Below are 24972 nucleotides of genomic sequence, written 5' to 3' on the forward strand. Positions count from 1 at the left end.
GAGGAAACGCCGCATGTCCTAGGAGAACATAGTGAGCTTCGATATTTGAGCTTGGTTGGTTATACTTGTTTTTTTGGGTATTATTACTCTTTGTCAAAAATACCGGCATTGTTTTGCTATCACTAGACAAACACGCAAAACAAAAAATAATGAACCAGAAACATTCCTCGATATAGAGAGAGAGAGAGAGAGAGAGAGAGAAGATTAAAATGCTTCGCCAGGATCAACAAGACAGTACTGATGACGACCTTCATTCGTTTAAATCCATATTGCCAGGCATAAAAGAGGAACAATCAATGAAAAAAAAATACAGTTTAAAACACAAATGTAAGCTTCTGCTAACTGAGCTATCCAAATTAACTCCACTTTGTGGTGGATTTAAAATGCCTTTCTAAGTCTATAATATTATTAATCCCACTTTTTCGCCGTTTATATTTCAATATCTGCGAACCTTTGTGAACAAAAATGAACGAATGAAATGAAGATAAATAAATAGGTTTTGATTTGAAATTAAAAATAAAACGTTATTTTAAGTAATTTCATTAGTAAATCAATAAAACCTACGGCCGAAAATTAAACGAAACTTCGGATTCGAGAACCGGAGTAGGCCCCCTGTTTCCATGATAAATGCATATAGCTCACTGTACGTAGACGTAAGTGGTGGCTGCGTGAAACGATTCACATGCGCGTAGGATATAGCCGACGTGTCATACCGCATCTCGTTGAAATCCGGTGACACCGCACCGCTTTGCGTTCGTTTCTAGATCGCTGACGCAGAACGCTGCGGCACATTTTTCTTCCGTAATATTTGATATTTTTTTGTTGGTAAAAAGTTCAGATATTTCTATTTTAAATCTTATAATTTGTTTAAACAAGAAAAAAATAATACAGTGAAACTTGGTTAAGTGGGACCCGGATAAGTGAGAAACCTCCATAACTGGAACTCATACTGAGGTCCCAACTCATTGGCACCGAATTACCTCTATTAGTGGGAAAAACAATCCTCTTTATCTGGGATTCGTTCTTTCGATTTATCATCATAGTTACCTCTATAACTGAGACAGCAAGTGAATATTAAATACATAAACCTCAGTAACTGAGATACATCGTTTTGTTTGCCGACTTACTTATTCTTATTCAATTACAATGTGCACATAACACACATGTAGTCTTATTTAAGAATCACACCTCTTTATCTGAAATAACCTGTATTCTCACCTCTATTAATGGAACCCTCTGTAAATGAGACAAATATTTATTTATACCTGGTTATCTGAGACACTGGGTTAGTGGAATACCTCTATAAGTGATACGAATTTAAAGACCCCTTGATGTCTCACTAACAAGGTTTCACTGTACTACATTCAGAGACCTCTACAGTTTAAATGGGTAATCTCCACAAGAAATTAGTTTTCGTTTATTTCCACAGATGTCTCTCAATTCAAATATTTTTTTTATTCATAATAATATCAATTTAATAACTGTTATTCCACTAGTGTGAAGATTGAGATTAAATACATGATTATTAAGTAATTATAAATGTATAAATCCAGCTTTTAGTTGGATTATTTATCTGAAAATGACAGATGAGGTATCCTCGGACAGTTTTAGATGACAAAATATGTAGTTTTATTTATATGTACGTATCCTTTAAGGACAATATTAATTACATAGTTCATAATATCAGTAAACCTTTAGGTAATGCAGATGCATGTTAATAGGAATGCTCTATAAAATTGTATCTTGTTTTTTAACTAATAGGTATGTGGTTATTATTCATTACGCATTAGAGCATAAATTGTCAATAATGAACTCTTTTTTTAAAGCTCGGAAAAATCGTAAATGGACCTGGGTATCCCCCTGTGGCCACACTAGAAACGAAATCGATTTTATACTATCAAATCAGCCCAGAAGGATTAGAAACGTCGAAGTGTTACATGGATTTGGATTCGCATCTGATCATCGTTTAGTTAGAGCTACATACACATTAGACCAAGTGAAAAAGGGTAGAGCAGCATTCAAAACCCAACCAATGACACTAAAAACAGGTAGCTCTATCATACTTGGAAAACCTCAAGATCAACATAAACCTACTGGAAACACAAGAAGAAGAAGAAGAAGATATACAATCCTTCTACAATAAATTAGCAGACATTATCACTACCAGCCTTACTCGCAGAACAGAAAATAAAGATCTAAAATCTGTCAACAAAATACTTAGCAAGTCTATTATATCTCTTCTCACAAAACAAAATGAACTTCTGAAAATAAAAATTAAAACAAAAGCGGCCGACTCGCCAGTTACGTCCATGGTTTGCATGCCTACAAACTTGGCTCCACACTAGATCTGATTACTTTTTGACAGTGCGAGCTATATGGTCTCATCTTGGCAACATTTAACATGAAATGTTTTTGTGGGATTTCATTTCTTTTTGTAGGTTTTAATTAAGTTTCCCTATTTCAGATTCTACTTTTTTAGCCCCCTCAACTCAACATGATCCCGTAATAAACAGAATTCTTCAACGTGCTGTTATTTGTGAGATACAGGGGTGAGGGAGGGAAAGTTGGGAGAGGAGGGGGGTTTTCGGATTTTTTTCGTATACACTGCAGCACTTTTTATACGACGCTATCAAAAGATTTACCTCTCCGCCGCCGCATTCAGACCTCTACCGTCAAAATTTGCGGAAGTCTGAAACAAACTTTCACCCCCTAGTTTAAGGGGTTGGGGGGTAAAAGTTCCAAGTTTTAGGATTTTTTTGTTGTTAGGGTACTAATACTAGCTTACATACTAAATTTAAGTTTTCTAGGACTTCAGGAAGTACCTTAAGAATTTTGTTGATCATCAGTGAGTGAGTGAGTGACGAAATCGGGGTATTTTAGATATCAATAAAATCTAAAGTATAAGAGCTATGCAATTGAAACTTTAGAGGTTTATTAAATCTACCACTGACATCACATCCCGAAAATTTTGTTTATCTGGTATAACCCAAACTCAAGTTATGGAGGTTCAAAAATACGACGAACCGCTTCGAGAAAAGGTAGGTAATGCCCTTGCGCTTCGCTTGGCTCGTCTTGGCGGGGGCACTCCCGTGCCCCCAGATGTTTTAATCATATTTAGTTTGTAATTTTTCTTATGTAAAGTACCTAATATTCGAAATCAAATGATTCATTGATATTTTGTGGGTGTCTGTTTTAAAAGTCTTTATATAAAAAACAGGTTTCCTTCTTATGAAATTGTCTTGGTCTTATGTGGAATTAGATAATATTAGGACTCGTCGCATTCAGTCTGGCTTGTGTCTTATGTGAAGTAGTACTTAATTTCTCTCCTAGTTCATTTTAAGTCTAAGTCTAAAATATAACCTCTTACTTTACCTTTGGTGAAATCTTTGGGTCTTGATAAAGGATTATTAATATTGACACAGGTAACCCTGTGTATGTATATGTAATACCATAATTACTACCAGCTGGTAGTAATTATGGTAGATAAAATACCTATACAGATGTGCCGATATATGAATTTACTGGGCTAGCCGATAGTTGTGAAAATACCAACTAATCGACCGAGTAATCGGCTATACTGACTACTGCGTTTTTATTGCAAATTCTTCGGGTTGTTTCAACAAGTCGATGTTAATATTTTGCAAAATTAAAGCTAAAATATATAGGTAGTTAAAATAAAACCAAAATGTAACTTCACAATATTTATTTAAGTAATATAGTGTTATAATGTTTGCATAAACTACATTCTTAAGAGATACAATGAAATGATTTTAATTTTAATGAGTCAATGATAAAACTAATTGGCACTATGATAACTGCAATAAGGTGCTGAAATACTAAATCAACGGCTATGACCACCACAGTAGTATTCAAGAAGAATTCATATTAATTTGTAAGTGAAACTTGTTGAAATTTAAGCTTAAGCTTTCTTGTAGCGTCTATCGTGTCTCGTCGAGTATTCTGTTTTGATTCGTCTGATAATTTTTGACAATACCTCTCAGCTCTAGCTTGACCAGTGGTATCATTTAGTCATTGGTTTTGGAAGGGGTTTAAAGGTTTGAATGGGAAAAACCGAAACTGTAAAATTATAATTATATCTTAACTTTTTTTTATGAATTACGTTAAACGCTAGTGCTTATTAACAAATAATTACGTGTTTTAGGAATTTTGGAAATTTTGCTTAATAGGGGATGAAATAGATATTGAACGTTTGTATGTTGCTGCTATACATAAGCTTCTACAGATATCAGTTCCAAAGCAAAACAATAGCGCTAGTCTTTCCCCTTTACTGAATATATTCTTAATATTTTCTTTGTGGCGTCTTTGCAAGAGATACTTTTCATGAGAAGAATACATAAACTAATGTAGGTTTTATTCAGCACTTAATTCTCATGCGACAATAAAACAACATATAGACAGGTAACATGAATTTAAGTTATCATAACATTTAAATTAATTTCACTACGCAGATTAACATTTTTTTTTAATTTGGAATACTTAAGGTGCTTCAGAATCTTTTTTTTTTATATTTTTTTAATAGTATTTTTTATGTTTAGTATACGATAGTGGTGCAGGTTATAATATTACCACGATGATAAGATAGCACAATGAATCTAATTAACACATTTGACACATAGATATGTTTCCTACTCATCTAGACATAGTTCATCTTGATGATACGATTAAGTTCTACAAACACTAACTAGAAATACACTTACATAGACCAATTAACATCATAGATTATACATTCATATCTAATCTTATTTTTAAAAATATGAGGAACTGTGCGAATTTGATACTTATGACAAGACAAAGAATATATTTATGTCAAAATCAATTCTCAATATTGCTTAGAGGTGTCTTTAACATGGTTTTAAGTGCATAATGTTATAGTTTTCAATGACGAAAATAGATAAAATCGTTTGCTTAAGTATATTAAACACTTGTTATATTATTTGACTATCATTTTTAAAACTAATAACAGTTATGCGGCACGTCATATGTTCTATGGAAGAATTGCATCACAAATTTCCAATACAAAATATATAGGAGCAACATCACTCTTTTATATGCAATAATTTAAATTTAATATCAATATAAAACATTTTATAATAAAGTTATGTGATATTTATAAATATTGTAATACAGTGAAACCTTGTTAAGTGAGACATCAAGGGGTCTTTAAATTCGTATCACTTATAGAGGTATTCCACTAACCCAGTGTCTCAGATAACTAGGTATAAATAAATATTTGTCTCATTTACAGAGGGTTCCATTAATAGAGGTGAAAATACAGGTTATTTTAGATAAAGAGGTGTGATTCTTAAATAAGACTATGTGTTTTGTGCACATTGTAATTAAATAAGAATAAGTAAGTCGGTAAACAAAAAGAAGTATCTCAGTTACTGAGGTTTATCTATTTAATATTCACTTGTTGTCTCAGTTATAGAGGTAACTATGATGATTGTAGGGACACTCACATATACACTTATGTAAACATTGTGCATGGCTGTGTGTGTGGGGCGTCATATTCATGTTCCTATGCCTTTATTAAATATAAAACTCTGATTCAGTCTCCGCGTAACGGTGTACCGGGTTAGACCTTTATGTAATAATTATCTGTATCCTTAGTGAACAATATAATATTTTATTCGGAATTGAACTTTTATTCATCTCAATATATATATCATAGACCGAACCTAAAATGATAAATCGAAAGAACGAATCCAGGACAAAGAGGATTATTTTTCCCACTAATAGAGGTAATTCAGTGCCAATATGTTGGGACCTCAGTATGAGTTCCAGTTGTGGAGGTTTCTCACTTATCCAGGTCCCACTTAACCAAGTTTCACTGTATATTGATCTCTTCTGTTTAACTGCTTTATATATTTTTGATGTATATCAAAATCTACAACGACGTTTGTTCCTGTTTGCGTCAATATCACTACATAATATTTTTGTGTATAATATAAAATTATGTAAGTAACTATATGTATTGCTTATAATTTGCGTGAGGTGAATTTTTTCTTATAATAACTATATCTAACTTCTAATTCTAGCTTTTCTATCATACCTAACGTTCTTTTACTTTTTTAGTGTAGATATTTAATTGAAGTATTTTATCTATTTCTTCTATAAAATTCAACGAGCTTTTAATTTTTTATTATTACATGTGATAAAGTATCGAGTAACTTTGTAACTTACTAGGTTAGAAGTCAAATTGCGAATTCGTATTGTAAATTAACTCACGCATGTTACGTCATTATTTTTACTGTCATTGTTTTGTCTTAAGCCTCAAGTAACAAGCGCTTGCTTTGTGTCTCGCTGCGTGGGTCAGTTTACCACCGTCAACGCAATTCGTTACTTCTCTGGTGTTGCAGATTTCCATAGGCGGCGCCGATATTTCCTAACAGGGGATCCATTTGCACGTTTTGTACACCCATAAGCCGTTGTATCCCATAGAATATAATAGTATAGCAATTATCAGTTGAGGCACGAGTACGTGCTCCCATGAGCCACATCGGTTGTGGGTTCACACTTTACCCATTCTGATAGAGTTGGATCCTCCAGTTGAAGAAGAAAATAAACCTCTTCGCTGAGCAACAGTGTATTAACATAATATTACTAGGATTCGATAAATATGTTGTTTCTTTTAAAATTTAACACGTTAAGCTATTGCTACACTTTCTATAATACTTGTAATATATTTAACAATTCCTTGCTTTCTTGTTCTGATCTCACAGTAATTTTATCGCGCGTTGTAGGCTTTCTTAACATGTAATTAAAATTGTCGTTTGAAACTGAATTTGAACTTCAAACTATTTGTATATATTAGCTTATATAGTAACAATTTTTAAGTTACAACGTTCCGTAAATGTGTAATAGAGATGTAGACGGTATTATAACAAATTACTTGTTATTTAAAAACAGGCTAAGTTATCAAGTCACAGGAAAGACGTGCATTGTACTTCATTGCTATGTGCGACTCGTTTCAGACCACGACTTGGACTTTTATAAAAATCCTAGGTATGTACCGTACCAGGTGTTGTACCGCAGGGGCACTGGAACCGGACTATTAGAAGACACGGTGGCCCTTACAGGTGCTGAGGGTGGCCACCAGGGCGGATCTATGAAGGTAGAAATGACACTAGTCTTTCTCCCTAATATTTTAATATTTTCAGGATATTTTTGAAATTCTTCTTTTAATTTATTAACAAATATTTATGCATGACACAGTCTACATCTCTATTGCTTTATCAATTAATCTAGCTTCAAACTACAACATGCCTATGTTTTCCAATATGCAATATTATATAAAAATAACGATAACAATTTTATCATTTGTCTAATAAACAACTTTTAAATGATTGATACTATTTTATAATGTAACTATAATTGTATAAATATATGTATATTGATATTATGTTGTTTTTAACAAATATAAAATATATTATACATATTATATGACTTGTGTGTATTTCCTAAATATAAATACTTCAGGCATAAGACTTTTTTTTTAGAATAACCGTAACAATGAACTGCAATGAACTTGCACTTCTCTAGACTTTTGTTTTCTATTTCTTTTACTTATATTTTTTCACTTGTATTGGCATTATGTTTACTTGATTTATTCTATATATTCTTACGTTATCTTTTATAATATAACAACACTACTTCTTAAAACTAATCTTTGTTAACACAAATGCAACACAATTTGTACTTTAATGTTTAAAGAAGCATGCATATACGACTAGCCCTTCTTAATCGAGTGTACAGTATCGAAACGAGAGCTCGTTCCGCGCTCTGATTGGCCGGCTCGAATAAACCAACCAATCAGAGCGCCGAACGCCTTTCGTTTCAATTGCTTTATAATCGTAAAGCAATCTCGTACTAAGGGATACTGCATTTGCTATCGTAAATTACGTTCTTGATAATCCAACCGCTACACCAATGACTGTGATAAAGTCATTTATTTATTTATTATGCATATATACGAGGGCTACTAGACATTTTTTCAATTCCTGTGTTTTAATATGCTTTTTTTTACATTTAATGGGTCGACGTTTGGCCGCTATCTCACCAGATGGTAAGTGATGATGTGGCCTACGGTGGAGCACGTAGCTTTTATTATTTGTAGGAAATCTTAATTACTTATAGACTGGCATTTTCTTTTTGAAAAAGCGAGGCATTCACAAGTACTGTTGTACATTATTATATTACTTGCCAGACATATAGTTCGACAGAAATTATTTAAAAACATATACTTAATTTCAGACAAATTTTATGCATAAACTTCTTTCGTTTTTTACCATTTCTTAAAAAACCCCGAGTCACAAATTATTATAGGTACTCCTATTTCATAAAATGCTGATGAAGGAATGTGAAATGGGACGCATTTAAAGTTTATGGTGGAAGGAGTGCGACAATCATATATTTTTGTAAGCAGAGTGAGAAATACCTTAAAAACATATTACGTTCACTACTAAAAGTTTAACTCGCACGTGTCACTGTCAATCGAAAAAAAAAGTGTAATGATGTTAATGTTACGCTGAAAAGTTGTTAGCAATTGAAAAATTATGTTAAAGTTGATAAAGGTCTACACCATTATTAGGTATTTTCGTTGTAGAAGACTGACGCACGTTGGCGCCGGTCTTCTCCGCGGATCAGACGTGTGTGAAGCTGGCATGGACAGCATCCTCCTGGGAAATCTGGGTGCCAGAAGTGAAGTACTGAAAAGTAGAAAATATAAGGGTATTAGTGGATAGAAAATACAAATGAATTAATAAGGCGTGAGGTCTTAGGCTGCTATTTTAACAAAAATAATTTCGACTCCATCACATTAGTATTTTGCTAAGGTTGCACTTAATTTTTTCGGTGGATCATTTGTCGGTACATTGTCCCTTTAAAGATTAAGGTAAGAAGGTAAGTCAAGAATAAAAAATCATATAACATACCTAATATCGCTCTGAATTTGTTCTTTTCCCTGTATTATTATTTAGATTTAATAAAAAATAATAAAACTAAAAGTATTTTTCTATTTAACGTAACTAATTCTTATACTATTTTCAAATAAATCCAGCAGATATCGAAATTATTTAGATTCTTTACTTCAAATGGCAAAAACATTAATTACCTATTAAATTAATTACGAAAGATTCCCTCGTCCAATACTTATTGGATTTAAAACTATCATCAGATCTTATTTAAAAAAAAAACATTGCTCTACACTACGATTTTCTCTTGTATCGTAGATGGGTTTGCAAACATATAAGTTCAAAGGCATCACACAAAGAGTTGCTCTGTGGAAACGAACCCGCTACACGTTGAACCGCAGCCAGTTGCCCAGACAACCGCGCCAATTGTGCTGTCTAATTACCTTTTACGTTTCAAGAAAAATAATATAAATATACAGGGTGTAACAAAATACCCATATACATCAAGAAGCACTGAAGAATACAGGTTGAATAGAATCTGGAAATTAGTTCCAAATTCTTGGTGTCGCATGGTTCTTGATTTTAAATCATCATATAAACGTATCACAACACTACAGGGGTCACTCGCTAGTTTCGAAACATTTCTTCTGTAAATCTGATCGCCTAGTACCAGTATTTACCTAATTATGATGTTCGGTTTCTGGAATTTTATGTATTAGAAAAATTCATAACTTCGTTCCACGAAAAAATGAGTTTCAAAAACCCTTCCCGTATCGTTGTTATGTTGTCTAGGAACCTTCTTGTTACACCTTGTATAGGTATTATTTTGCTTACGGTACGCGACCCGCTATTTCAGTAACAAAATTGTTAATCTTAAACTGTCGTCATGTTTATTTACGAATCTTAGTAATAAAGCTTAGGACCGTATATGTAATCGACTGGTGACCGAAATCTGACCGTATTTTATTTTGATAGGAGTAAATGTTGTCAATAGTTCCTAATGAATTACGTGATTCGACTATCGTAGGTTCAAATCTGTTGCTATGTTTAAATACTTGATCTGTGTCAAGTTCTGAGACTGTTGAATTAAGTAAACGGTTCTTATTTAATATTTAAAACGGCTTGAATATTTCTTATGTCTATTATTACGCATAATTAGGAGATTGAATGTTATGTATTGTTGACATTTCATGAATGTTTTATCAATCCGCTTATAATCTGAAATGCTTAGTTATAGTTACCATATACATATTGTTGAATTACAAAAATATTGAAATTAAATAAGATGTAAATTTTTATACTAAGTAATTGTTACTAAGTAGAAATTATGCTTTAAGATTGTAAGAAAGACGCAAAATTCGACATCTCAATACAGTCAAATATAATACGTTAAGTCTGATATTAATTCATCTGAAGAAATATGAACATACATTATACTATTTGACGCTTAAATACGACGACGACATAACTTACGATCGAATAAAACGAAAAGAAAATATACATAAAAAGGTGTGTCTAATTTCTATTAATGTATTGAATTTGACTATTTGGTGGTTGTTTGACACTGCCATATTGGTAAGGATTGATTATTAAAATCTTTTCTGAAAATAGGGTTTGGATAATACTTACAAGTTTCATAACGAAGGACGATTGGACCTCATAAAGATAACAAGTGTGTGTGAATTTAGGCACAGTTACGACGTGTAACAGGAGTATGCACTAAAGTGATTTTGATTAAAGTAAAAGAGTAAAAAAAACCTCTTTAAGTAACTTGTATATGTTTTAAGTTTAATGAACATGTTTTTGGTAGGTTTCATGATTTACTTAAAGTAAAGGCAGATTTAGGGCATTTGGTGCTCCAAAGGATTGGTGGATAATGTGTCGGTTACAAATATTGACTTACGTTGATGATATTGTTTAATAGATCTTGCGATGGATATTTCCCAACATTTCCCTTCCTAGTAGAAAGTCATTGTACTGAATATAAAAATAAAAATAAATTAGTATTTTTAAAGTAAAGTAAAGTAAATAGTATGCCTGACCTGAAAATCTTGCCTTGAATTTTTTACTTATACTAAGAGTTGTACAAATATATTAAATATAATAGAAGAAGTACATAACTTTCCTCTATAAATCTGACGATGTTCTAAAAAAATAATAATATAATTCTGTGGCAAATAATGTAAACAATTTCTTAAATACTAACCCCGGCAAATGCGGCTCCATTCCACCCGAGGCGGTCGTGATCGCTTTGCGTGCGTAGTGGCGGGGTCTTGCGTTCCGTGCGGGAAGCGAGACGAGCTTTGGCCCGTAGAGCGGCCCGTAATGGAACGTTGGCTCGTGCAGCCTCAGCGCGACCGTGCTGGCAAAACTCTACCAACGCGACTCCCAGCGCCAACGCCAATCCCCCCACAAGCACGTAGAATATCCCCGCAACTTGGCTCAGCGTCATTTCCGTTATAGATGCCTCCTTGAACGTAATAAACCCAGTTAGAAACGTAATAAACCCAGTTAGAATTGTTTAAAGATCTACATTAGTTCAAAAAGTATATCATGACGTTGAATCTTTGGTTACAGAATGCGAAAACAATTCCCAAAGGTTAGAAGAAATGTAGAAATGAAAAAAAAAAGTTGCCAAAACAGCTTATTGAGACTCACCTCATCTTTGATTACGTCGCAATCCGGCTTCTTGTTATAGTTGGCCCATTTGCGCCACAGTTTAGTTATAACGTCATCTTTTTTCAAATTGACGATTGCCAAGTTAATAGCCTCCCTGAAAAGTTGAACAAACTTTTGAATTAAATATGAATCATTAAAAAATATTTATATTTATGAATAAGTAAATAAATAAGAACGTTTTTAAGAACTAATTATTTTATTTAATAGATATACCGAATAGTATAACCGAAACAAATCTGTTTTCGATTTACAAATTGGCTTCGTTCAATAAACTCAGTCGGTATCCACTGAATAGGGGCGCGCTGTAAAACCGGCGTATCATATAAAATGTAAATTTTAACTTGTTGTCAAAAACCACGTCCGCCAAATCGTGTACCATAAAAATGGGTAGTATAAATTCGAAAAGCGGAGTGCACCGCCTTCCCCACTGACGGGGTACCATGTAAATTTACGACTTTTCAGTATTCCGCCGGGAATTACCTTATAGAGCCGAGATTTCACATAGATAGTAGGAACTCTTGTCTGTACGGAAATTTACACAGAGTTTGCGCTCATCCCTGGCGTACCTATCATAGTTTTGTTTGGGAACGTAGGCATCGTTATTATTTATACAAATTATAATGACTAGGTCATTTTAAACTGGCATTTGCAAATAAAGTGTGTATTCATATATCTAAATAACCAATTTTGTAGGAATAACATACCTATGGTTTTGGTTTTGAAAAGTAAATTTATAATCATAAGTTTAACACCATTTAAACACTTACACAAGCAAAGTATATAATTTATAAGACTGACTTGTAGATAATGCCATTGTGGCGATACTTGTAGAAGATCGACAACACAATCAACAAATGACGTCAGCTCCTACACCGGGGAAATGAAGTTTACACGCGATTAAACATGCATAGAAAACTATTTTGGCAGCAGTCCACCAGGCATTGACATATCGCCTGGTCGGAGGATCCTTCTCTTCCGATCTTTAAGAACATTACTCTCTGTTCCCTAAATTGATTGTGTGTAAGCAAAATACATCATTACGATTTCGGTTATCACCTTTCTCCTCACTAAGATCGGGTCACGAGTCTACTAGTTCTAACATTAGTACCTGGTGAATGTCTTTATTTTTATTCGGCTTATATTAGTGTTTTCCTTCTATGCTATAGTTAAATTAATTTATAATCTTCCTGAAATAACCTATCGTATTGCTAACCCGATAACCATCCTGAAATATTTCTTACTAGATTCAGTTATAAAAACATAAACTCGCAAGCGATATTAATCTTTACTTAACACGGAAAAAGTAAAACTATTTTCATTTTAACAACGGCGTTCGATGTTTTCCTGAATAAGTTTATCATATCTATATCGAAATATAAAAGAAAATTACATTAAAAATTGTAAATAATTGAAAATTGCACATAAATTTGTTTACCTGAGAGGCGATCCCTTTGCCGTGGCAATTGCGAAATTAACGTGCTTATATCGACAAACACGCGATGGACCACACGTTTCTCCATCATCGGAATAAGCTGGTATAGTATCTTCGTTCAAAACTGGATCCCTCACGAAATTGCTTCGTAAATTCAAATTACTGACCTGAAATCAATGTTGGGTAAGGAATTAGTTCTTAGTATACCTATTAAAATTGTTTACTATAACTTGAGAGAATTTGAGAGAACGAGCACACGTTCCATACGTGTGCTTAACAACAAGCTCCTGGCATACCTTGAAGGTAACAACCTCCTCAGCGATCGGCAGTACGGGTTTCGCCGCAACCGATCTACTGGGGACCTTCTTGCGTATGCCACTCACATTTGGAGCGAGGCCATCGAGAAGCACGGGGAGGCATTAGCGGTCTCGCTTGATATATCTAAGGCCTTTGACAGGGTATGGCACGACAGCCTTATCGGCAAGCTTCCTGCATATGGACTTCCCGCTGATCTGTGCAGATGGATTGCAGACTTCCTGAGGGATCGGTCAATTCGAGTAGTCATCGATGGCTGCTCGTCTGACCAATTTGGCATCAACGCCGGAGTCCCTCAGGGGTCAGTACTTTCAGCAACGCTCTTTTTGCTGCACATCAACGACCTGATTAAGCCCGGTATCTTTGGGTATGCAGATGACAGCACAGTTGTTGAAAGTATGTTGTGTCCGATGCGCGGACTAGCGGAACACAGATCCGATCTCTAAGAGAATCAATGGTCGAACGGTTGAACTCGTCCTTGAAGGCGGTCTCCGATTGGGGTGACGCCAACTTGGTCAAGTTCAACGCTACCAAAACCCAGGCGTGTCTATTCTTTGCCAAACGGAGTCAATTTCCGCTGGCTCCTACTTTTCGAAATGTATCCGTTCCAATATCGGATCATCTTGAGCTTCTGGGCGTAACTCTATCGCCAACGCTAAACTTCGGCTCTTATATAGAGTCGAAGGCGCATCTGGCTGGTAGGAAGTTGGGTATCCTCTCGAAGGTGAGACGGTACTTCACACCGAAACAACTGCTGAGCCTGTACCAAGTGCAGGTTCGATCATGTATGGAGTACTGTTCTCACCTTTGGGACGGCTCGGCTAAATACCAGCTGGATGCGCTCGAACACATTGAAAGGCGTGCCAAGAAGCTCATCAATGATGATGCGCTTGTGGAGGCCCGGCTTCAAAGCCTTGAACACAGGCGCAAGGTTTGCCTTTCCGTGTTTTACCGGATACATAGATAGATACATTTCGAACCACAAGAGAGTGTGCGGGGTAACTGCACAACTTGATTCCTGCCTAGTCGTTTCCATCATCGAACCACAAGACAAGGTTGCTTATGGGCAGACGTGCTCCATCGTAGGCCGCATCATCACTTACCATCAGGCGAGATAGCAGCCAAACGTCGGCCCATTAAACATAAAAAAAGAACTTGAAGACTTCGTAGTATGCAACACACGAATAATAATAATAATTATCTCATTGTCATCGGTTATGGGATAATGTGATATCGTTTTGTTTGTCACATTATTTAGTATTTGCATTTTTCCTATTAGGTAATAAAAAATTACGGAAAATTAAGAAATAAATCATATCTTATCGTTTAAGTAGTAGTAACAATAAAATGAGATTCGAATTCAAATCCTATAATAGGTATGTTCATAAATCTACAAAATAATGTGCATCTAAATCTAAACGATTGCAACTTTAAGCATAACTGAATCTGTCCCATTTCATATTGACTGTAATAAATACATGTTTAATTTAGTTTCTAGTTTGTCATATTCTTACCATAGGAATTGTGAATTTCACTAGGTAGACTCACACACTATTTTCGCAAATATACAGTGATGCTATAGGTTACACAGTCATTAGGAATTATAAAATTTGATGATATTTTCATCTTTGGGGGATTTATCACTATTATCAGCCATGGTCGTCCTCTCTTTCCATTCGTATCTGCGTAGAACTTTCTGCTTCATCTTGGGGATAGTATCCTTTTAATATAGGTAAAGTTATACTATATATCTCTTTAAGCACATGTGGTAACAAGCGCTTACAATGACACTGTCCCCGAAAATGCTGTTTTAAGAAAGATCGAGTTCCTTAGAATTCATATTTTTAAAGCATGTCGTTATAAGAATAACACTCACTCGCTTTCAAAGAATTAAACTGTTTTAGTAAGGAATAAATAAATATTATGTTGACTCTTTAAACTTTGAATGAAAATGATTAAAATAAACAATGTAATATACATATAACATAAAATATAATATCTACAATTGAAATGAGTTTAATGTGTCACTTATTTCATACTAAAATAAAACCTGCAACACGTTGCGCATTATTGCTCACTCACGACGTCCACGCACGGCGCAATCGTTGACGGGCATTAATTTATACTAGTTGTCGCCTAGTGGTCGAAATTCAACCATATACGATTTAATTTACAATACCACTTAACATACGTTCAAGGATAATTTTTATTTAACTCAAACTCAAACAAACTCTTTTATAAAACTCTATTCATATGAGACGTAAGAATATCATCGCAATGTCTATCGATTTTGACGTTTTGTCAAATACGATCAGATACTATGCATGTGTGTGTAATGTTTTATTTATTGATTTAATGTACTTTATAAGCATTATTTTTTTTAAATATTAGCGTTCTGCACTTCTCCTACACATAAACTATAAGTGTACCAAATTTTATGCTCCTACGTCCGCGCAATTTTCGTAAAAAGTGGTATAAAGTTTTTGCATCACGTATTAATATATAGATTTCCAATATCTTACTTTAGATTTTGATGAAAGTCTAGCTATAAGTGGTTACGCCGTTAATACTCTTTGCCTATTCCTTCAAAAACATCAATTTAAACAGTGGTAAAATATAATCAAAGCTGCTTTACCATGCGGTAAAGCAATATATGGAACGATGTTCAATTCGCTTCGGCAAGTGCAATGCCTTACAAATTTCTATTTGTTACCTGTATCATGTAAAAGTGCATGTGGGTCTTACTTCGGTATGAGCTACGTTTGGTGCATAGTTGATGGTTGAATGCGCTGGTTCCGTAATACGTTCCACAATCAGATACGCCGCTAAGTTTGCCGTATACGAGCAAACTAGGATGAGGGCAAAGAACCACCACACTGTTCCAACGATTCTTCCTGACAAAGACCTGTGGAAATTGATGAAGTTAGGCAAAATTAAAGTAGAATTAAATTGATATACTGAGATTTATTATAATGTAATCAGTACGGTACAACGGTTAACACAAGAGAGAGCAATCATAGACATCAGCTGCCAATCAATAGATACATCCACTAAAAGGATAACAGAGACAATTTACATTGTTTAGTTTATATTATTTCTTACAGGAATGTTTACTTATTTTAGAAACATTAACCTAGACTGCGACTCTTTAGATGGAGCGTAGTAGGGCTGATACCTAATTCGGAGCTGCGGACTACCTAGCGGGTTTGCCGGGGCTAAAAGCAGGAGTAGGAGGTGGTTTTTAATCATTATAAGTCTGACACTCCCTCTCGCCTTGCTCATGGCGAGAGAAGTCATGGATGATTTTCCCCCCATAAAAAAAGACTTCTGACAAAATTTTGGATTTTAAGGGAAGAGGGAAAAATATTAAATTGAATGATCAGATATAAGAATAACATGTACTTATCAATAATTTTGTCAGCGTAATAATTACCTTTTAGTTCATAATAATGCTTTAAGAGGGTTAGAAGTAATCCACTTTGAGGTTAACTTTAAAAGTGATTGCAATGCTTCGAATACTTGAAATATTAGCAGCGTATTCTTGTGTTAATTGAAAAAACTAATACAAGTACCTAAATAAATATTCAAATAATACCTATATTGAAATTACATTCAAATAATTTCATATTATTATTTACTCTATTATACTGATATTATAATAATTAAATAATATATAATAGTAGTAATGGTATTAACATATTGAAATTAATTAAATAATGTTTGGTATGTTACTTTTGTTATAATGTCACATTTGTGTTAAGCTATAATACCAATTGACTTGATGCTTATTGTCTCATTATGTATATTGCCGTGCTCTAACCGGGTTCCATATTGAAACTAATGTGCTAATGTAATATCTAAATACATACATGAATGCAATAAATTATTTGACTTTGAGGTGGAGCATTAAAATCAATTTCAAATTAAATTGAAATTATTTGTTTACATTTAATTATAGTTATTTAGAAGCTTTAGGTACTTTTTTACCGTTTTTGATTGCCACCTAAGGGTCGTGGAGTTCTAGTGGAGATTTTCTTGTAAATTAAATGTGATAAAGTAGAATGTTAAGATGGATGTAGAATAGAAAAGCTCAAAACTATTCATCTTTCTTCAAATGTTTTTTTTTTTGAGTCTAATATCATCCTATGTCTTCTCCCTTGGGTGAGGCGGGAGGGAGTGTCAGACTCTTACTGACTAAAAACCATCCGTTCCTTCTCCTGTTTTGAGCCGAGCCCCAGTAACCTGTAACGACTTACGATGTCCGCAGCTCTTAGGCCAGCCGTACACGGACTGCTTCAAGCAGTTATAACCGACTGCTTGAAGCCGCGACTGCGCGATGAACTATAGATATTCGAGCGGTTGGCGTCGACTGCTTGAGCCGTCGGTTGTTGATTTTCTTTTGATATTTTCAGCAGACGCCGCGAGGCCGCAAAGGGCGGGGGGAGGAAAGTCGGAGAGTTGTCGACTGCTCTAGCGCAGTCAACGGCTCGAGCAGTCGATGTATGCCACGCAACTGCTCGCAAGCGGTCGACGGCACGATGGTATTTCATCATGCAGTTGACGGCTTGAAGCGGTCGCGACTGCTCGAGCAGTCGTGTGTACGGCAGCGAATGAATCGCGCAGTCGCGGCTTCAAGCAGTCGGTTATAACTGCTTGAAGCAGTCCGTGTACGGCTGGCCTTAGGAACATATTTGTTGTTGATAAGATTAAACAAGTACGTAGGTACTTGTTTCATATTTATATTATGTAAGTTAATAATAAACTTGTATTAACAATTTCACCTACGAGAACTTAGATATTAGTTATGACGACTACAGTTTCCTTACTTAATCTAGTAAGGAGCTCGGTGGAACTTGTGAGATGTTATCATACAACGGATCATAATTTGAAAAATAATCATACTTACTATTCATACTATCATACTAATATTATAAACCGACGGGATGAAATGTCCCGGAAAGACAAATTGCACACAAATTGCAGGAATCGAACCCGCTACAGGTTCACCAGCCACTACGCTACGTGCAATCAATATCAAAATTCAGTATAATGTAAGAGAAAACATTAATTAATATTAGATCATTATTACAGTCATTCATATACAAAATTATGTTCATAAACAACGTTCTAAACATTATTATGTATTTTGATAAGACATTAAAAACTAAAGACTTTTCTCTTTCATGTAAACAATACAGCCCTTTAGCCGCAATACGCGCAATATACATGCGACATAGAATTTAATTTAGAATTCCATTGCTAGCTCCTCTTTGTATTTACCGCATTACTTAAAATGCTTGAGTGTTGTTAAACAGAACCGTTTTATATATTCTTTTGTTAGATGGTCTTGAATCGAATATTTATATTGTGATTTTATAACATACCTCGGCACCACGTCACTGCCTTGCTGCATAAAGGATCCGAGCGAAAACCAGAACGAATTCCAAATACTGAATTCGTTGTGCAAAATAATCTAAAAGAAAATCAAATTTAGTTTAGTATATGTACGAGCTTTCTTACTTTTCTGTGTGTACGAGTATGTATTCGTTGTTTAATTCAACCAATGTCACTGAATGATAGACTTACCTCACTTGTGCTACTCATGGCATGGTCCAGTTGCGTATCTGATATCGAGACAGATTTCCATTCGTGAGGAGAGAATCTTGACACTAAGAACAGTACTATGCTGACAGCAAAGAAACTGAATAGTACACAGAGCTGTAAACAAAAGTAATTACTGCAATACACACCATTACTGTGTGGGATTGAAAATAATAGATATAACGTATACCCACATTAGGAGTCGGTCTCATAATGTTTACAAATGTTTGTAGTTAGTGGGTCTCTCGAGTTCACGTACGAAATTCTAAGCTTAGCTAGTTTAGTTATATGTATTTTATATGAACTGCAGTCGAATTAATTTTAAGAGATAAATTAAATTTATAAAGGAAGGAAATTCTTGATGTCCCACACAATGGAATTATTGAAAAGCCCATGTAAAAATCGGTTTTGTGTTGATTTTTATGCAATTCTTATGTGCGTTTAATGCATTTGTTTGAACTACACAAATCAATATTATTTTTATTTTTGATAAAAGTCTGATACCGAGTAGTACCGTGTAAAATATATATATTTTTTTAAAACAACGTCCCACTTTAGAATTTCTCTTACGTCGTGGATGCTTTTACATTCATACGCATAATACCCAATTGTTTAAGTGAGTACTTCCACTTTTATACCTACACCATCACAATTATACTAAAAGGCATACTTATGCGAAGATAAACTTGTGAAAAGAACACAAAACGGCGACTCACCCATATTTCTTTTGATAATGGTCGAAGGAAACTGAATGTGTCCGATAACTGCTTTGGCGACCTTGTGTAAGGGATCGGTGTGTCTATTGAGAGAAACGGTTCGCTGAAGTCCACTAATCGCTCACGTTCAGGTGTTACGGCTAAAGGAGCGATCGCTATGTCTGCGTCCTGAAAAGGTAATTAATTCCTACCATCAAAACATACTAAAAAATAAATGTTCTAAAAACTGTTTAAAAATACCTAAAAAGGAATAAAAACTAACTTAAAACTAAAATAAAGAAAAAAAATCTCTTCTTTAGGCGTCGAAGTAGTCATCTGCATCACTGTCACTAGGGAACGTTCCCAGAAGACTAGCAGCATTGCCACGTGGAATGGCAATGCTTATCTTCTGACCGAAGAAATAGCCAGCCTTCTGGTCGAAAATAGTTAAAATATATTTTTTTTTTATAGTAGAATGATATTATGATACATACACTAAAAGGTAAAATAGCACATACCAGTTTACTAAACATGGTTGTGTTTACGTTACCCTCCATTGTACATAAAGTAACACCCGAGATAAGGGAAACTTACCCCCGCAAATATTTCATTAGACATTGAGACTAGCTATGAAATAACATAAAGCCCACCCACAAGCGAGTCATATGGAGACAAAGAGCTTTAAGGACGAACCTTCTCTTGATATTAGATTTGCTGTCAAATATCGTATTTAACTGAAGTCGTCTGGAACTACAAGAAAAGACAATAGAAAAGTAATCTATTTCGAAGTCAATATACTGGACAGTATTTATTGCGAAAGTTGTAAGTTTAATTAACCTACCAGTCAGAGAATATTTAGTTTATATTCAATTTAGACTTAGACTTCAATTGATTGGTCAAAGTCTTAGCTAGTGGTTATACGTTCCATAAACTATACCGTGGCGAGAGGAATGACGAAAATATACTGTATTTATTTTCAGATGTACCCACCTCCTTTAAATGTCTTTTAAAACCTATTATAGATGTCATTATCATCTGAAAATGTGTCTGTTTAAAGTTCCCATGACCTATTTATATTTATGTATAATTACAAAATGAAATTCCATAAAAAAGATTGCACTGTGAAAAAGTCAGATCTCATTTAGAGCTATGTTTTTACCCCAACGTGGGATACACACTTGAGAGTAATTCTTTTGTTTTTTTTTGATGCAACATGTGTCTTTAAAAGTTGTAATTTAATATTTGATGTTCGAGAAACAAGCATAGAAACTTCGTAGTGATTACTTGGTACAGCACTTCCATGAATCGTAAAAATTTCAACGTGCAGTGATATGAGGAAGTTATCTGTTAAAATATGATGTTGATAGACTCCAAAAGTGGATGGATGAATACCCGCCGTAGGCTGTACGGAGATAGGTACAGCCATGAGGGCACTCAACATATCCCGTGAATAATAATAGGTAGCATGGGTCGTCAGGGCGGGGGCACTACCATGCTCTTAAACCAAACCTTTATTGCTCTTAATGTGTTTACATTAATACGATAATAGAATGTAAGAAGATATTTGTTTCAATAAAACTATTTAGTAGTTTTTGTGAAGTTTGATCACAGGAGTGCAAAATGTTAAATCTACTCTCCGTAATTCATTCCGGAAAGAAAAAAGTCCCGAGTCCCGTGTGCCAAAATAGTGGATATGGATAAATGTGCAACACTGGCCACGCTGAATTTTTTCTGCCGCGGACGCCCATTTTCTGCGCACCGCGGCCGTGACAACAAAAATAAATATACTAGTCCACTGCGGGGTAATGTAAGGATTCCTTTCCATGAATTTTGCTTGAGAAATATTCATCCATACTTCACTGAGCTTGATATCAAAAATTCCAGCTTCCGCTGTCGAATGATGATGTCGCCGTCGCTTCATAAAAACACAATTTCAATGTGTGTACTATGTTTGTGTGTGTATTTTTTTATTTACGGTCGTGGCATTGGTCATAATGTAATACATCCCTCTGTCAGTCGTAAAGTTTGCGACTTCCACGCATTATGATGTTGCCGGGGTGTATTATATGTGTGTGTAATAATATTTCTATTAGCCAGACCACCATCTCCTTTGTTTACCGCGGTAGTAAATATGATTTGGTATTAAAGTTTTCGCGCACGAGTGAATTACAGCAGCATAAATAAAGGAAGATCCTTAATGTAGTATTCGATTTTTTTTAGGATTAAGATTAATATTATTTTAGGTATGTATGTGTAGTTATAATATAGCGTAAGTATTTATAGACCCTGACCTGAGGGTGATCAATACAAATTATAAAAATATGCCATATTTCCAATGTATAAAGGTTAAATATTGTTTGTTGCGGAATTGGATTATATTCAGATTAGTTTATATTTCAGATTTAATAATAGATTGTGCACAAGCTACTGAATGACGCTTAAGCGACCAAGTGAACTAAGTTGTTGGTCAATGAAAACTGTCTCGGTTCGCCCTGAGTACACAATGTTAGCCATCTGTTTAACTTCTCAAGTTGCTCGTATAAGTTGCGCTCAGTTCATCTGGTTGTTTAAGGAGTTTTTGCATATTGAATAGATTAATTTATTCAGAGATAGTATTGCATTTAAATGGTAATCGGAAAGAGCACTACGAAATTTACAGTTTTGCCAATTTTCAATACTCATGAATGGCGGCGCTTTTTTCAGGCAACCCCCATATTTCTGCTTAAATGATTGGCATAATGTAGTTACAAAACGGCACGCTTTTTATTCTTGAAGCGGTAGGCAGAGAGGTGCATGTAATGCCGCTATACAATGTACACCCATTTTTCCCCATTTATGTTTTAAGTCACAAGTAATAGGGGTGAGCCTATCTCCATAAACTGGGCAAAATTCCAGACTTCGTGCTACTACTGCGAAATTTTTCGAAAAGCCGAAAATACCCCAGTTATTCTCTGCCCGAACCCGGAATCGAACCCGAGACTAAGGAGTCTCGGGTTCGGTCTTAATCCAGTGCGATTAATGTAGTTTACAAAAAAAAAACTACATAAGTTTTCAAAAAAAAAAAGTTTTCAATTTCTAATTAAGTAATTCTCAATGTAAAAAGGTTCATACATAGTTACGTAGGACCTTTATTATACATCTTTATACTTCCACGTGATACCTGGCATTTGTTACTTCTTGGAATGGGAAACTCAATACGTACCTTTCTCATAATCTCGCCAATTACGCCAGTGTAGACGTCTGGTACAGGCTCGTTAACGTATTTGCCGTCTTTCAACAGCTTTATCTTGTCTATAATAAGAAGTAAATTATAAACAACGTTAGTATACTAAGTTACCTTTAAAACTCAGCACCAGCATGTTTATTTAGAATGTAAAACAAGATTTTTTAATTAGATTATGTGACAATGCTTTTCTCTACATAAGAATCTACACTTTAAAACGAGCGAATAGGTTCACTAAAAGAATGACCGAGTCTATTTAAAAAAACATTTTTAATATTCTTATATTTGCTTTGACGATCAAAAGTACCTTCCTGGCCTGCCTTTTAAAATAAATAATTTCGACTTCGACTTTTCGAAATGTATAAAGACATTATATACCGTATTTATATAAAACGCAATTGTGCAGTAGAGTTAAACAATGCGTATTAACGATTTTTACTTAATATTTGCACAATTAACAGAAATAAGCTTATTTAAAATTTATCGTTGCAATACAGGGCCTTTATTACCGAATGACATTAAAATGTTTCGCTCCCGTGCTATGATTTGCATAGGTATTATTGATTTTGTTTTAATTTTCTGATCGTCAGTGTATTCTGTTACATTGTTGATTGTTTACATTTAGAAATATAAGAAGACTTTATTTATTTTTGTTGTGTTGTTTTTCTTTTTAGCTTTATGATTGCAAGTAACCTGTTTGTATTGGCTAGATTAGGTTTCGTTTCGTAAGTCACAGATTTTTCGTATTAGAAATTCTCAATTATTTATTTTTGAATGACGTTATTACTATTACATTATTGCGTTTTTTAAATATTAAATACATTAATATTTTGTTTGAATATAATTTTCTTCCTGGCATTTTTCTAAGATGTGTCTTATGTAACAAGTATAACATATACCTATGTATGTTTATAAATGTATCTTGTATAACAAATTGTACTTACATTTAATTCCTATTTTGGCCACAATTAAATCCATGAGGTCTTTACAGAATCCAATGTATTCTTCTTTCTGTCCGTACTCTGTTGATTTTTGTATGAGATATGGGTCCTCGAGAATAGACACCACTGAGTATGTTTTGTTGGTGTCATAGCTAGCTGGCGAACGAAGCTGTACGTATTTTGGAGCTGCCACTTGCAGACCATGACCATCGCTCCATGTAGCAACCTTAAGTCCCAGTTAATTTGTAAAAAAGACATGTGAAAGAAAAAAAATGCGTAAATTATGTATATTATTTTAATGCTTTTGAGTAATAAAAATATCGTTTCATGCGTAAAAACTAGTTTAAGCATAAATGTAGGTTAACTTTTTTACGTCAATAATTTTATTTAGCACGTTTTTGGATGAAATAGGCAAAATCAAATTAGATTGAAATATACCATTCAGATACATTTTTTATGATCAAAGAAAAGAATCTAATATATTTTAATTTCGAATGGAACAGTTGTCTACTGAATTCAGTGGTCCACATAAAAACTGGGGTCTGACCGAAAACAAATTTTGAAAGTTTCAAGTGGCAACTGAAAGAATGGCTCCAAAAGTTTGTACGCATTGATTTATGGACGGCGAGAAATCATTAGCGAGCTGTGGAACAGAGGTAGGGTGAAATAAAGTTAAAATTAACCTTTGCTGAAAGTACCTGCTAACGGATGTGCAAAGTTTATCCTAAATTCAATAAAGCACATAAAGTGGATCTACCTTGTTCAGCTCAGTATCGCTTGTTCAATAATCGGTGAGTTTAAATAATAGATGAGGCAGTTGTATTCGTTTGATATGTATACGCACCTTCAACATTGCACTTTGTACGGTCATCTCGACTACATGTAGCGTAAAATTGTGTCGATGACCCGCCTCGTTGAATGATATGTTTCCTGTAAGACCTTCAATGTCCGTCTAGACAAAAAACGTTATTGTTAATTTAGTAACTAAGTATTAAAAAAAATTGTAATAAGTATTTTATGGTAGTTCATATTTGACGGAACATATGTCGCGTATTGTCGGTCACGTAACAATAGAACAGTTAAATGTATAGTAAAACAATTGACCGTTCACACTCAGCCGATGATAAGTTAGTGCGCCCAATGATACGCTCGA

The 24972-nt window shown here is 34.4% G+C and overlaps 1 protein-coding gene across 2 annotated transcripts in view; it reads right to left on the bottom strand.

Annotated features, from left to right (window-relative positions):
• Positions 1-3688: 3688 nt before the first annotated feature.
• LOC118272813 (glutamate receptor 1) overlaps positions 3689-24972 on the bottom strand; it is an 83437-nt gene continuing 62153 nt past the window's right edge. The window contains exons 8-19 of one of the 2 annotated variants that reach the window (XM_035589604.2): positions 24664-24771; positions 23823-24045; positions 22858-22946; positions 19677-19844; positions 18946-19077; positions 18744-18832; positions 16105-16264; positions 13048-13211; positions 11592-11706; positions 11140-11403; positions 10837-10910; positions 3689-8729 (exon numbers count right to left, since the gene is read on the bottom strand). In XM_035589604.2, the coding sequence (XP_035445497.1) occupies positions 10851-10910; positions 11140-11403; positions 11592-11706; positions 13048-13211; positions 16105-16264; positions 18744-18832; positions 18946-19077; positions 19677-19844; positions 22858-22946; positions 23823-24045; positions 24664-24771 (1572 nt within the window). In that variant the 3' untranslated portion in view covers positions 3689-8729; positions 10837-10850. The remainder of the gene's footprint in view (positions 8730-10836; positions 10911-11139; positions 11404-11591; positions 11707-13047; positions 13212-16104; positions 16265-18743; positions 18833-18945; positions 19078-19676; positions 19845-22857; positions 22947-23822; positions 24046-24663; positions 24772-24972) is intronic. The other variant, XM_035589537.2, reaches the window with a different exon arrangement.

The sequence above is a fragment of the Spodoptera frugiperda genome, chromosome 25, assembly GCF_023101765.2.
Source record: "Spodoptera frugiperda isolate SF20-4 chromosome 25, AGI-APGP_CSIRO_Sfru_2.0, whole genome shotgun sequence".
Classification (NCBI taxonomy): Eukaryota; Metazoa; Arthropoda; class Insecta; order Lepidoptera; family Noctuidae; genus Spodoptera; species Spodoptera frugiperda.